At 52.4% G+C, this 15,782-nt stretch overlaps 1 protein-coding gene across 5 annotated transcripts in view; it reads right to left on the reverse strand.

The window, feature by feature from the left end:
- DHRSX (dehydrogenase/reductase X-linked) overlaps window positions 1-15,782 on the reverse strand; it is a 228,925-nt gene that overhangs the window by 107,327 nt on the left and 105,816 nt on the right. For 4 of the 5 annotated variants that reach the window (XR_009257163.1, XM_058713716.1, XM_058713712.1 and 1 more), the window contains 2 exons: window positions 12,672-12,773; window positions 5,000-5,207 (listed from right to left, as the gene is read on the reverse strand). Coding sequence is in view for 4 of the 5 variants with exons in the window: in XM_058713716.1 (XP_058569699.1) it covers window positions 5,000-5,207; window positions 12,672-12,773 (310 nt within the window). In the remaining variant the exon portion in view is untranslated. The remainder of the gene's footprint in view (window positions 1-4,999; window positions 5,208-12,671; window positions 12,774-15,782) is intronic. The other variant, XM_058713713.1, reaches the window with a different exon arrangement.

Raw genomic sequence — 15,782 nt, forward strand, 5'->3', positions numbered from 1 at the left:
TGAACGTGGACGGACCACCCAGAGCCCAGAGTTTAATTTACGTGGGGCTTTATTCTCGGTGGTGCACATCCTACAGGTTTGGGCAAAGGTACAGTGACCTCTAAGCACCATTATGGTCCCAAACACAATAGATTCACGGCCCAAAAAGCCCCATGTGCCCCTCCTGTCCAGCCCTGCCTCCTCCCCAACCCCAGGCCACCACCCATCTTTGTACTGTCTGCATAGTTTTGCCTTTTCCAGAATGTTCTACCGCTGGAGTCATATTGGCTTGTTTCACTGCTGAAGGACACCTAGGTGGCTTCCCAGTTTCGGGAACGAGGAATCAAGGTGCCAGACACATCTGTGTGCAGGTTTCCGAGGGGCACGTTTTCCGGTCCCCGGGTCTGGCTGGGGGTCTGTCCCATTTCTGCTGGAGAATGAACCCCCGGCTCCTGTGTCTTAACGGATGAGTGCGGGGGGCAGGTCAGCGGGGTAACACCGCACAAAGTTGCCACAGACCGTTTGCCAAAAGAATGGAAACCGGGGCTGTTAGGGAGGGAGGGAGTAAGAGAAAAAAATACAGGGCGGTTCAGAGCACAGATTCCCTCCCTGATCCAACACAAGCCCCAAACCCTCAATTATCGTCAACATACTGGGAGTTTTCTCTTTTTGGGGCCGATTTCTCCTCTCTGCTTCCCGCAGGGGGGAGGACAAGGCCGCAGGAAACAGGCTGTAATTTACTGCAGGCAGATCGATGCCGACTTTCCTCTTGGCTTCTGGCCACTGGCGACGGGCCGTGTGTGTGCAAGCATTGCACGGAATTCCCAAGATTGCCCGGGTCGGGGCCTTTCAAGGCTGTGATACTTAAGTATGCACGTTTCCCAAGGAAAAATGGATGTGTTATGTGATTATGGTTTTATACAGCAGAAGGGAGAAGAAAGCCCTAAAAATCTTTAAAAATACTTTGCAGGGCTTGGACGGGGCGGGGGGGGGGGGAGTCAATACATTTTTCCAGAGGACAGAGGAAGAAAGTCTAAGAGGACAAGTAATTTCATGAGACGTCCCCCGGCGGACTTACGGAGAAAGAGTCGTCCGAGGCGGAAATGGAAAAGAATCAAAGCAAATAAACAGGAGGACGTGATTTCCCCACTGAGGTTTGTAAATAGAACCCCAAGGACTTGGAAAGGCAGCCGGTGCGGCGAACAAGGAAGAGGCTGAAAGTTAACAGATGAAAGGGAGCAGGGAGACAGAGTCCAAGAACTGTTCTCGGTGCATCAGGATAAACAAATTCAGGAAACGTGTGCGTGGCTGGGTTCTACACGGAATGGTTAACTGCTTCCTTTCGTAATACGTGGTATCAAAAACCAGAATGCAAACCGTGAAAATACACGTTTGTTTTCTGTAAATACGAACATATTTGGGTAATTACTTAAGGAATAATTCGAAGGCTAATCTGAAACAAAAGTTACAGGTGGTAATGTGGTACGTCGTGTGGGCGGAGGGCAGAAAAACGTTCCTCCTAGACTTTTGAGTGCTGTCCATAAGGTCTGCAAATTAAATTGAGAACTGCTAGATCAACAGGGGAAAGTCACATCAATGTGATTCTTAACTTTACATCTGTAGGGGGAACTTCATAAAAGACCATTAGGCTTGGGTTTATATACCATTTAACCAAGGTTGGGAAATGGTGGAGGAGTGAGCAGACAAAGAAAAGGGGGTTTGGGCTGCCAGAGGTGATAAATAATTGTGGGAGGACGGAGGCAGACCTGGGTGGGCGCATCTGTAAGCAGCAAACGTTGCCACGGGCGTCTGGAACCGACTCTGCCCCCAAGAGCCTCGGGAAGGAGCGTGCTCCTCGCCACCTGGACGTCCAGCCTCCGGAGCTGGCAGAGACTCAGGTCCTGTGGTTCTAAGCCACGCCGGCTGTGGTGCTTTGTTATGGACGCCCCTGAACGACGTCGTGCGATCCACAGACACTCACGCACCAGCTCTGCCCAGACGAGCATGTGTGTTAGTGGTACACGGGCAGCCGTTCCTTCGTCCGGCAGATCGGCAAACTTTGCGACGAGGAGACCCTCGTCTGTTCTGAGGACGGGAACCGGGATGGGGATACACGTCTGCTTTGGGCCCACGGAGGGGAGAGAGCGTGGTCCCAGGCCCTTCCTTGCCCGGCACATTGTGGTGAACAGCGGTCACCCTTGGTGTCGAACCCAAGCTGGGGTAGTGCAGACAAGACCCACAGAGGACCTTGTCGGTCCTCAGGTGTCCACAGCTACAGGAGGCTGGACAGCGACACAAGCCGGGATGCATGGCAGTCTAGACGTTGCTGGGAAGGTGTTTTCTTAGCTGGGAATAACACTGAAATCGGTAGATTTGGAGGAAAGTGGGTCACCCTCCAAGAGGCGGGTGGGCCTCGTCTAATCAGTTGAAGGCTTTAAGAGGAAACATGGCGTTCCCTTCAAAGAGGAAGGGATTTGGCCTGGAGACTGCAGCTTTGAAATACTCCCCCAACTACCAGTTTTTAGGCTCCAGATGGCAATTCTGACTCTTAGTTGCTTCACCAGCCTGCTGGTCAACCCCGTAGAGGCGGGATTTGTCAGTCTCTCTGATCTGTGAGCCAATTCGTTAACGAAATCCATCCAGGGGCTCCTGGGTGGCTCAGCTGGTTGGACGGGTGAGTGTCGATTTCCGCTCAGGTCATGGTTTCACCGTTTGTGGGCTTGAGCCCCACGTCGGGCTCTGTGCGGACAGCTCGGAGCCTGGAGCCTGCTTCGGATTCTCTGTCTCCCTCTCTCTCTGCCCCTCCCCTGCTCACCCTCTGTCTCTCTCTGTCTCAAAAATAAACATTAAAAAATTTTTTAAATAAAAAAAATTTAAAAAGCAACAAAAAAACCCCCAAATCGATGTACCTCTGTCTCATAATATATATATATATATATATATAATAATCCGTCTTATGTAATATATATTTATATATAACATATACAGATATAAACATATTATATATATATATGTTTTAACTTAAACAATGAGAGTTTTATCCCCTCCTCCCAAAACGAAATCTATTTTTTTAAACAAAGCTATGTCTTTCTTCATGAGTCAGTTCCATTGATTACCAGCAATTTTTAACAGACTCTGCCCGTGTGGGTTTTGGAATGCTTCACCATATCCTGATTTATGCCTTTGCAAGAACACGGATTGCCAGAAAATCCATCCTGGCGGTTATCACTACCTCCCAGGGGTGTTTACATCAGGTGGAGGCCGGGGACCCAGTGCTTGTGTCGGGCTCTGTGCTGACAGCTCGGAGCCTGGAGCCTGCTTCGGATTCTGTGTCTCCCTCTCTCTCTGCCCCTCCCCTGCTCGTGCTCTGTCTCTCCAAAATGAATAAACATGAAAAACAATTTAAAAACATGAAAAAACAAAAAAAAATTCCTACAACCAAAGTATGCATTTCAGGATGTAGTAACAGAACACGACAAAATGTTTGCATAAAGTTATTCAATGATTCCGATCACAGCGGAAAGTCTAAATTACTGGGTTTGTACCGCTGGGCCGTCTTCTTTCCTGGGATGGAGTTTTGAGTGTATGAGTGATTGACTAGTGATATTAAGAAGATTTTTAAAAAATAAGGGGCGCCTGGGGGGCTGAGTCGGTTGAGCTTCTGACCTCGGCTGAGGTTATGATCTCACGGTTCGTGGGTTCGAGCCCCGCATCTGTGCTGACGGCTCAAAGCCTGGAACCTGCTTCGCATTCTGTGTCTCCCACTCTCTCTGCCCCTCCCCCATTCAATCTCTGTCTCTGTGTCTCGCTGTGTCTCTCTCTCAAAAATAAACATTAAAAAATTTTTTTAAGTAAATAAATACAATAGCAAAAGCCGACTGATACAAGTAATTCACATTTTTTAAAATCTTTTTCACTCTAATGAACATACAAGACTGGTGATCTGAAAATTATTCTCCAACTACTCAAAAACAGCAACATTTTCAATGATGAAAAAATACAATCCTTGAAAGTAATTGTTTTTTAATTAACTGATCCTGAGGCACCCGGATGGCTCAGTCGGTTAAGTGTCCGACTTCGGCTCAGGTCATGAGTTCACAGATCGTGGGTTTGAGCCCCGCATGGGGCTCTGTGCTGACAGCTGGGAGCCTGGAGCTGCTTCGGATTCTGTGTCTCCCTGTCTCTCTGCCCCTCCCCTGCTTGCACGTTATCTCTCTCTCTCTGTCTCTCTCTCTCAAAAATAAACATTAAGAAATATTTTTTAAAAAGTTAAATATAGAAGGACTTCTGGGTGGCTCAGTCTATTAAGCATGTGACTTCGGCTCAGCTCATGATCTCACAGTCCGTGAGTTCAGGCCCCGCATGGGGCTCTGTGCTGACAGCTGGGAGCCTGGAGCTGCTTCGGATTCTGTGTCTCCCTCTCTCTCTCTGCCCCTCCCCTGCTTGCACGTTATCTCTCTCTCTCTGTCCCTCTCTCTCAAAAATAAACATTAAGAAATATTTTTTAAAAAGTTAAATATAGAAGGACTTCTGGGTGGCTAACTCTGTTAAGCATGTGACTTTAGCTCAGCTCATGATCTCACAGTCCGTGAGTTCAGGCCCCGCATCGGGCTCTGTGCTTGCAGCTCGGAGCCCAGAGCCTGCTTCACATTCTGTGTGTCTCTGCCTCCCTGTCTCTGCTCCCACCCTGCTCGAGCTCTGTCTCTCTCCGTCTCTCTCAAAACCAAATAAACGTGAAAAGAAGGTTGAAACAAGGCGAGCCTCGGTTTTGGTTTCCCCACGTGTGAGCCGAGCCTGCTGCGGGTTCACGACAAGCACTTCTGGGCCCTGCCGATGGGCCGATCGCAGCTTGTGTGGCCGCCGAGCGGAAGGTGGTTCGTGCTCGACGGTCCCCGTAAGTGTCGCTGGGACGCGCTGGCCGCCCGCGGGGCTGGGGTGCACCGGCTCCCGCGACGCTGAGCACGGGCCCCGCGCGACGGCCAGTCTCGAGCCCCCCGCCCGGCCCCCCGCGGGCACGCACCTGCCGTGCAGGTCGCGCAGGCGCAGCTCGCCCACGTAATGCGTGGCGGACGACACGGTCACCACCCTGGCGGTGCGGCCGGGACGCCCGGCCTCCTTCAGGGAGTCCAGCAGCAGGTTGGTGAGGACGAAGTGGCCCAGGTAGTTCAGCCCGAAGTGCTCCTCAAATCCGTCTCTGGTCTTCCTCTGCGGGACCATCATCACCGCGGCTGCAAGAAAGGGGGTTCCGGGGCGCGTGACGACGGGGGGACGGGGGGCGCTGTGGCACACGCGGACACCAGCCCGGGCCGACAGTGGGAACGATGCCAGGAGGGGCACACGGCCCCGTGCGCGGCAAGGATCCTAAGAGACAGGCGTGTGCAAGATGCTGAGAATGTGCCGAGTCGGCAACAGGTGCCCCCGACCAGCCGGGGAGGTTCATCCTTCTGGAGAGAAGGGCCGTCGGCGCAAACAAGGACTCCCTTTCCCAAGGAACTTCCTGGCCAGGCTGGAAGCGGGCAGAGCCCAGAGCCTGCCCCCCCGAGCCCCTTCAGCGACAGCACCCGCCCCACCCCCCACCATGCCCAGGGCACCCACAAATCCACTCATTCCTCAGGGTGCCCTGTGCAAAAGACATTCCTGGGGCACCTGGGTGGCTCAGTCGGTGAAGCGCCCGACTTTGGCTCAGGTCACCATCTCACGGTGCATGAGTTCAACCCCTGCATCAGGCTCTGCGCTGACAGCTCAGAGCCTGGAGCCTGCTTCTGTGTCTCCCTCTCGCTCTGCCCCTCCCCTGCTCACACTCTGTCTCTCTCTCTCAAAAAATAAAATAAAACGTTAAAAAAATAAAAGAAAAAAAAAACACATTCCTAAAAGCAAGTTCCCTGCTTGCTACCTACCTTCTCCCCCAGGTCCGAACACCCGCACGCCCGTCAGGGCAACGCTCGGCTGAGTCCCAGTCCCTGAATCTTCTCCACGGATGACACGGCTTCCAGGTGTGCAGGAACCACGCCCGGGCCACGTGGCTCCAGGTCCTGGAGGGCCAGCTTGCTAGGCACCTGGATGCGTGTGTGTGCGGGCGTGTTTTACGGGCATGCAATTCTGCGTGTGTTTCTCCAGGTGTTGGAGACACAGTTGCAGATGGGCGTGCATTTGCACACGCGTGCACACGTCACCATGCCCGGACACGTACAGACACACACACACGGATACACACGGGTCTTACACGTGCAACAAAGGGCGTATCCCGACAGGCGCTAAAACTCAGCAAAGAAAACGTTCGCAAAGGACACTGAGCATCTGCTCCTACAAGCGGATGCAAAGCCTGGCATTTTGGGAAAACATTAACGCCTCCCCGGCAGTGCCGTTGTCTTCATTGTTCCATTGAGGGTGATGAAGTCAGATGACCAGAGCTCCGTCCGGGCCGGGAGGGTCATGAACTCCTGGTCGGGGGAGCCTCGCTCGCCATGCACCCCCGGCTTGCACGAGGCTGGTGGGGAGGGAAGTCAAGGCGGCCGTGAAGCAAGGCTGCGCATGTTGACTTTGGAGCCTCTAGGATGGGAGGGGCTGGTAACACAGCAGTTTTCAATTCCTGGGATATTAGTGCATGGCAAGATTATCATTTCCTGGGACATCACTGCATGCCAAAGTTATCAATTCCTGGGATATTAGTGCATGCTGAAGTTATCAATTCCTGGGACATCACTGCATGCCAAAATTATCAATTCCTGGGATATCAGTTCATCCCAAAATTATCAATTCCTGGGACATGACTGCATCCCAAAATTTTCAATTCCTGGGACATCAGTTCATCCCAAAATTATCAATTCCTGGAACATCACTGCATGCCCAAATTATCAATTCCTGGGACATCACTGCATGGCAAAGTTATCAATTCCTGGGACATCAGTTCATCCCAAAATGATCAATTCCTGGGACATCAGTTCAACCCAAAATGATCAATTCCTGGGACATCACTTCATCCCAAAATTATCCATTCCTGGGACATCAGTTCATCCCAAAATGATCAATTCCTGGGACATCACTGCATGCCAAAATTATCAATTCCTGGGACATCAGTTCATCCCAAAATTATCAATTCCTGGGACATCACTGCATGGCAAAATGATCAATTTGTGGGACATCAGTTCATCCCCAAATTATCAATTCCTGGGACATCACTGCATCCCAAAATTATCAATTCCTGGGACATCACTTCATCCCAAAATTATCCATTCCCGGGACATCAGCTCATCCCAAAATGATCAATTCCTGGGACATCACTGCATGCCAAAATTATCAATTCCTGGGACATTGGTGCACGTCCGCAATCAGTTCCTGGAACATTACTGTGTGCATAAATGGTCAGTTCCTGGAAAATCCCTGCATCGTGCATTATCAATCCCGCATCACAGAGCCCCACATCTGAGAACACCAAACACAGCCTTCCAAGTATCCGAATTCATTGGAAAGTACCCCGCATAGAGGGATAGGGGCATCAGCAGGGCATGTGGGTCTCAACAGGGATTGTTCGGAATTTGGGGGTGTTGACCTGGGTGAGGTCCTAGGGCTATGACCTGCTTAGTTAAGGACAACCTGTTATAAGACAAATGGCTCATGGAGGTTATTGCCCTCCTCGTGATGGCCTTGGAGACCCTGGACGTTGGTAGCAGAGATGACCGTGGGGGGACTCTGGGCAGGTGCATGGACTTTGGGTTCCCCCCACCCCGGGGCCACAGTGCTGGACTCATCAGTCTCAGCCTTTGCGGGGGCGCACGCGGTCTGCTATTCGGGCACACATGCTGAAGGACAAACACAGCCTCGTCTCCCAAAGGCTGAACGTATCCTACTCATTGAGTTTCCATGGTGGGCAATGGGGTGATAACGTCCCCAAGGAAATGTGGGGTAACTGTGGAGCCGGGGGGAGGATATGCCAACTTGGATCTCTGTTCTGCCGACAGATCCCAGCAAACTCACCGACCCAGACTCTGAGGATCGGACGATCATGATGCTCTGGGCAAAGAAGTTCAAGGTTAGTCCGGAAATCCTACCCAGTTATCGGAGCGAATCCCTGGGGTAAACAGCCTCGTTGGGGAAAGCATGCTTTCCAATCCATCCTGGGGCTCGCAGAAGCGCGGTGGGGGGGGGGGGGTGCCTGCACCCCAGAGGCTGTGCCCGAAGCCCTGTGGGGTCCCCTGCGCATTCCTAACGAGAATCTCCTCCTTCATCCGTATTCTAATGGAAAATATGCTGGAGACCTCCCCACAGCACAGCTTGGCCCATCTCAGATGCTAAGACTTACGGAATGTCTCCTACGTGCCCAGGGAGAAATGTTTTTTAATGTCTGTTTTTGAGATTGAGTGGGGAAGGGGCAGAGAGAGAGGGAGACAGAATCTGAAGCAGGTTCCGGGCTCCGAGCTCTCAGCACAGAGCCCGACGTGGGGCTTGAACCCACAAACCGCGATATCGCCAACTGAGTCGAAGTCGGATGTTCAGCCGACCGAGCCCCCCATACGCCCCTGTTTTTAGGAATTGTTGACGTTGGGAAATGCATCCATCAGAGATACGGGAAGGAGTCCTACGAGGATAAAACATCACCCCATGCAGCCATTTCAAACCTACCCAGGAACAGGTGCAGAGATGGGAGAAAGGATAAATAAACTTTTGACGGGAATAAACTATGAATGCTGAGCCGTCTCCACAGATGGACTACAGATCCTTCTTGTGTGAGATAAATCGTCAGCATGGGTCCCGAGCCTCCAGAAAGAGGCAGTCTGGCTCTATTTTCATCCCGGCAGCAAATGCAAACACAATTTCCCGCCTGAAGTACTTAACATTTGCAACATCTCGATCGCTCCGATGTTGAAGAATTTAAGATAAAGTTAACAAAACAAAACAAAACAAAACAACAGAGGGGTGCCTGGCTGGCTCGGTTAGTTAAGTGTCTGATTCTTGATCTCAGCTCAGGTCTTGATCTCAAGGTTGTGAGTTCAAGACCTGCATTGGGCTCCGTGCTGGGCATAAAGCCTATTTAAAAAAAAATTTTTTTAAAAGAAAAGAAAGGCAGAAATTGTAGCTTCCCTCGGTCCCTTGGAGGTCCCTTCATGGAGCAGAGCTGGGGCTGGTTCCAGGAGGCAGGTGGTCGCATAATAGGACGTGGGTCCTCTGATCCCACATCCTTGGAAGCAGTCAGCTCGGGGGTAAGATGCACTGTCCCAGAGGAGGGTCCTGGGCAAAAGGTTTTGGGAAATTCTGCAGACCCTCTAGGACCCTAAAGAAGCCATGGCCAGGGTCCTGCTGGGAGAAGCCCCGAGTTGGAAAACGTGTGTGCGCCCGTTGACCCCAGGGCCCCCACAAACCCTCGTAAATAATCCCGCCTCACAATTCACATGAGACATGGCTCGGCTGAATGCGCGTGCCCACAGACCATGGCACGAGGCCCATGGGAAACGCCCTCCCGTCCTGCAAGTCAAGGCCAGTCTGAGCCGAGCCCCAGTCCTGGGTCCCCGGGATGCCGCTCCCGGAGCCGGAGACGTTCTGCACAGGTCACAGGTGGGACGCAGGCTTTCCTGTCGTGCCCACGACTGTGCTGTCATCGAGGAGGGGGGTCTCCTACGGTGACGCGTCTGGCACAATAATGACTCGTCCACCAACTGACTCCTCTGCTAGAGAACGGATTGCACGAGGTCAGGACTTGCACACCACTGGGCCCTTCCTGCCGATGGAACACCAAGCTCCTGGGAGGTGGCTGCGGGGAGCTGAGGGACGACCCCGCCCAGACACGTCCACGATGGGATCCCCATGTGGCGGACGGACCCACATCCCCAGAGACATCCACAACCCGATCCCCACATGGTGGCCAGACCGACGTCCCCAGACACGTCCCCGACCCGATCCCCATGTGGCGGACAGACTGACGTCCCTATAGACATTCATGTCCTGACTTCTCTGAGCCTGTGAATATGTGCCCATACGTGGATAAAGGGACTTTGCAGATGGGGGTGGTTCAGAACCCTGAGCTGGGGGTGGTCCTGGATGGCCCCAGTGGTGCAAGGTCTCCACAAGGGTCTTCCCAGGAGGGAGGCGGGAGGCTCAGAGTCGGAGAAGGTGATGTACGCACAGAGCAAACATCACGGAGAGACAGAGGGAGGCCGGGGGTTACACCCTCCACCCCAATGGCTTTGAGAACGAGAGGACGCGTCACGAGCCCAGGAATGCCACCAGCCTCCAGAAGCTTGAAAAGGCAAATCAGTTCAAGAGAAATCAAGGCATGGAAGGAAAACCGAGGGATTGTCCCTTGGGGCCAGTGGCACGTGGGGTCAGGGATTGCACACTGGGCGCGTGGCACCTCTGTGTGGCTGGGGCGTGCTGCAGCGATGGGGGGTCCCGGGCATGGAGGAAGGCGTGTGCGGAGGACAAGTTTGGGCTGACGTGAAGCCAACGTGTGGACGGGATTCCCTACAGACAGAAGACGGACGGGGCAAACAGAAAGCCTGTATTTCCTGTTTACAGGGAAAGGACTGATTCCTGCCAATAAACGTCAGGTGCTCCCAGTGTGGGAAACCTTGAACGGTATGGGGAAAGGTCCGTGGAGAAGAAAGATCAATACCCTTCTGAGCCTTCCAGAGGGAACCAGCAGGACTAACAACACCCACAGCGGGTTTGTTCCTGGGGGAAGGAGGCGGATGTGGCGTTAGCTATAACCGTGTGGCACCCACACATCACGGCCATATGGCCACACAACCGAATGCATTAAAGAGACGGTTGGAGTCGGATCTTCTGAGTCGCAGGCTCTCCGCCTTCCCCTTCAGGGAGTGTTTCCAATCAAACAGGTGCATCGGGTGTCACAATGTCTCTCTGTAGCCTGTCCTGCCCCCGAATCCCGTTCACACCACAGAAGACGGTGAAACGCGGTAAGACAAAAAGAACACACAGACAGCAGGTACATCCTGGGCGCCGGGTTGCAACCCGTAAGACGCCCACATCGTCAGCCATGTGATTCCTTACCACGGTCCCTTCCATGCCCAATGACTTTGGAGAACAGACTCACTTACGTCTCTGTTGGTGGATAAATTAACCTCGATGATCCAGGTGGGCTCTTGAACCACAAGGCTCCCAGAGTAACATTCTCCCTGCCATCCGACAGACGACTAGTGTTTTTTAAAAATTTTTTCTAATTAACAAAATTGCTCTGAGAAGGAGAACACGTCCAGGGGAGGGGCAGGGAGAGAGGGACCGAAAGAACCCCAAGCAGGTTCCCTGATGTCAACGCACAGCCCTGCGAGGGGCCCTAACTCATAACCGTGAGCTCATGACCTGAGCCGAAGTCAAGAGTTGTAGCAGAAGTTTCCACAATAGCCCAATTATGGAAAGAGCCTAAATGTCCAACAAGCGACGAATGGATAAAGAAGATGTGGTTTATAAATTCAATGGAATGCTACTTGGCAATGACAAAGAATGGAATCCTGCCATTTGCAGCAACGTGGATGGAACTGGAGAGTGTTATGCTACGTGAAATAAGTCAGTCAGAGAAAGACGGATATCGTATGTTTTCACTCATAGGTGGATCTTGAGAAAACAGAAGACCGTGGGGGAGGGGAAGGAAAAAATAAGTTACAAAGAGGGAAGGAGGCAAACCATGAGAGACTCTTAAATACCGAGAAGGAACTGAGGGTTGATGTGGGTTGGGGGAGAGGGGAAAGTGGGTGATGGGCACTGAGGAGGGCACCTGTTGGGATGAGCACTGGGTGTTGTATGGAAGCCAATCTGACAATAAATTATATTAAAAAAAAAACAGTTGGCAGCTTGAGCAACTGAGCCACCCAGGCTCCCCCACCCCCGCAACAGATGAATAGTTTAGCAAATGTTTTATATATTTTGGAAAGAAGGTACAGTGGTTGTAGCTCAATGACTTACGGTCATTGTTTTCGCCGTATTAATACTACCATTTATCTCCTCTACAGTCGACCAGTTGGCCTCCAAGTCTGAAAGCGAGCTGGGACGTTCTTCCGGTATGCGTGTTTTTCCGATGGTTTTGGTGCTCTATGTGGATTCAGTTTGGACACATGAATGGCACTGCCTCCTCACCGTGGAGGGTTTGGATGAATCTGTAGGACATCTGTTGAGTGTAGCGTGGGAAGACAGGAATGGCTCAGGCACCATGCTGAGAAACCCAGACGTGGCCACGATGCTCTTAAGAGCCGGGCTGAAAGGAGGGGTCCAGGTCAAGGCTAGTTTGTGTTGAAGACGGACAGGTGGGCGGGTGGAAGGCAGGGTAAGGGGACACACAGACCCTGGGTGTCTGTGTGATGAACGTTGGCTTCAGGGAAGAAGTCAAGAGACAGCTGTGCATGGAGCCTACATACTGATGATGCCCCCTGGGGACACGCTCAACATTTAATAAGGGAACGTGTGAACACGCCCCCCTCTTACACGTTCATAACACACCTTACTTGGCCCATGTGGGCCAACCAAAATATCGACCCCACACACCGTATCATCGGGCTTACCATCATTGCAAATTGATTATGCCAATGACAACAGCCAAATGCGTCAACGAGGCAAAGCGTCATGACAACACCACGTATATTCATCAATTTCCACGCAAGTCCTTCCTTCCCAAAGGACTTCTCTCGCGGGATGGCCAGTGTGCACGTCTGTGTCAGAGTTAACATCTGCATTTCACCAGGACTCACCGTTATTGACCAGGACATGCAGAGGGATTTTCTTCTTCTTGAACTTCTGGACGAATTGCCTGATGGACGTCAGGGAAGCCAGATCACAGTATAAAAACTCCACTGCAAAAGGAAAGAGTTGGGGGATTATCTTCTGACCTACTCCAGGAGCTGAGATGGTTTTTAAATAAGTTCGATTCCATCCCACCTGCGGAGGGACGCTGGGTTTTAAAGACGAAGGTGGGATTCAGGGATCATAGCCTAGGAAGACCCTCCATGCCTCATGCCCTTGACGATCCCCCGTCCTTGCGTGTAGACGGCACCTGTGACTTGCTTATAAATCAACAAAATAAGGCATTTCCTTAGGGAAGCAGGGGAGAGAGTCTTCCACTGGTCTTGAAGAACTCAGCCGCCATGTTGAGAGGGGCCATGGGGCAAGATGCTTCCGGCAGCTTCCGGGGACTGACAGCAGCCTCTGGCCAACAGCCAGCAGGAAACCCAGAGCCCCGGAACTACAAACTCAAGGAACTACCAACAACCCCATGAGCTTAGAGGACATCCTGAGCTCCAGAGGGGCGCTCAGAGCACGCAGCCCTTTGGAGCTGACATCACTTTGCTGGGTCATCGTACGGCACGATGGTCCTCGGATGGCGACATCGCTGTGGGTCTCCGGAACCAGTTCCTGGGAACGTGCTTGCTCGGACGCGTGTGGTTGCAAGATGCCAGAACACAGGGAAGCATGGCTCCTGCCAGCCACGAGCACTAGCAAATGGGAGTAGGGGTGGGGTGGGCACGCTTCCGGATCAAAGCCCTTCCAGGGGAGGTCTACACACGGGTGCCACCCTGGGAACCGTTTGTTACCGGGTCTGCCGTAAGGCACACCGCGACACCGACAAGAGCATTTAGAAAACTAAATAATGGAGAGTCATTTTACGTGTGCTGAATCCAATGATTTCTAAAAAGGCAACCTTGGAAGTTCCCATTTTGCCCGGTTGTAACTGTTATTTTCCTAGTAATTCACGTCTGTCCTATCTACATCGCTATCAATCCGTGACAGCTTTGGGAAAAGGGAGTTTTGCCACAGACAGTTCGGAAGTGCTGTTCTAGAACACAGCACCATCTGGCTAGGCATTCCTGACACACCGTTCTAATTTTCCGCTAACATATTCACGAGGATATATTTTTTTTCAAGGGGGAAGCCCCTACTGCTTCCGATAACGGGAACCGATGACAACAGGGTTGGGAGACAGACACTCTCGGCTTCCAGAAGCAGAGCAACGGTACCAATCTTTGCAAAGTCAGAAGATGCTTCCTCCCCACTCCCGGGAGAAGAGGGTTCCTAACCAGCGGCAAACGTGAGTGCCCCCTTTCCGCCGCGAGAACGTTGCCTCGTGAGGTGCCCCAAGGATCGAGTGGGGGATCATGGGGACTGCCGCTGTGCAGAGAACGTGAGCCCCCAAATCAAGCCCCCACAGCTGCAGAGGGCAGGGCAGTCCCTGCAGACCAGAAGTCACCACAGGGCCGATCCCTGATGGTGACAACGTGCCAGGCAATTTGCAGGGCGTGGGCTTCTGGAAGAGGAGAAGCCCCAGGGATGAGCTCGGGCAAGATCGGGGAATCGCATTGCTGGACGCTGAGCTGGTACGTTCACCTAAAATGTGCATCCTCTGCCCCCGCCCCCCGCAAGGTGCACTGGGAGATGGGGCGGGGGTCATTGATCCAGCAGGGCTCGGGGGTGGGAGAAGGAGACACGGGTGGCATTTTCCATTTTGCCTGGAACGCCATCAGTGATGCCTTCCATTTCTTTCTTTATCTTTATTTATTTTGAGGGAGAGAGAGGGGGAGCGTGAGTGGGGAAGGGGCAGAGAGAGGGAGAGGGACGTGGGACTTCATGACATGCACCGTGAGATCATGACCTGAGCTGAAATCGAGTCAGATGCTTAAGCGACTGAGCCACCCAGGCGCCCCTGACATGTTCCATGTCATTTGGGTAATGAGAGACGCGGAAGTTGCCACGTCTCCAGACTCTTCACTGTACCCCCGGGGACAGGAAGTAGCCTATGTACCCAAACAGATGACGAGAAAACACAAGGTATACCAGTCGTCCACGTAGATAAAACGGAAGATCCAGAAAAGCCCTGGAAGGAAGTGTGAGCCTTTAGCTGGCGCTGGTCCTGATTCAAAACCAATATGGCAGCCTCCCACTGGGGCAGGGGTGGGGTGGGGAGAATAGAGGTGAATTCTTGAATTCTTCTATATGCTGATGATGGTTTTGAAAAGTGAGGATTGGGAATAAAAAGGCCAAACATTATCAAGCCGACAAGCAAACACAAGCCCCATCCCTACAAGGTAGGGTTAACTCAAGACCAAAGTATCAGTGGGGCCAAGGGCAGCCTTAGCTGTGGACCCCATGCTCAAACACAAGCCCCATCCCTACAAGGCAGGGTTAACTCAAGACCAAAGTATCAATGGGGCCAAGGGCAGCCTTAGCTGTGGACCCCATGCTCAAACACAAGCCCCATCCCTACAAGGTAGGGTTAACTCAAGACCAAAGTATCAGTGGGGCCAAGGGCAGCCTTAGCTGTGGACCCCATGCTCAAACACAAGCCCCATTTCTACAAGGTAGGGTTAACTCAAGATCAAAGTATCAGTGGGGCCAAGGGCAGCCTTAGCTGTGGACCCCATGCTCAAACACAAGCCCCATCCCTACAAGGTAGGGTTAACTCAAGACCAAAGTATCAGTGGGGCCAAGGGCAGCCTTAGCTGTGGACCCCATGCTCAAACACAAGCCCCATCCCTACAAGGTAGGGTTAACTCAAGACCAAAGTATCAGTGGGGCCAAGGGCAGCCTTAGCTGTGGACCCCATGCTCAAACACAAGCCCCATCCCTACAAGGTAGGGTTAACTCAAGACCAAAGTATCAGTGGGGCCAAGGGCAGCCTTAGCTGTGGACCCCATGCTCAAACACAAGCCCCATCCCTACAAGGTAGGGTTAACTCAAGACCAAAGTATCAATGGGGCCAAGGGCAGCCTTAGCTGTGGACCCCATGCTCAAACACAAGCCCCATTTCTACAAGGTAGGGTTAACTCAAGATCAAAGTATCAATGGGGCCAAGGGCAGCCTTAGCTGTG

The sequence above is a fragment of the Neofelis nebulosa genome, chromosome X (assembly GCF_028018385.1).
Source record: "Neofelis nebulosa isolate mNeoNeb1 chromosome X, mNeoNeb1.pri, whole genome shotgun sequence".
NCBI classification, from domain to species: Eukaryota; Metazoa; Chordata; class Mammalia; order Carnivora; family Felidae; genus Neofelis; species Neofelis nebulosa.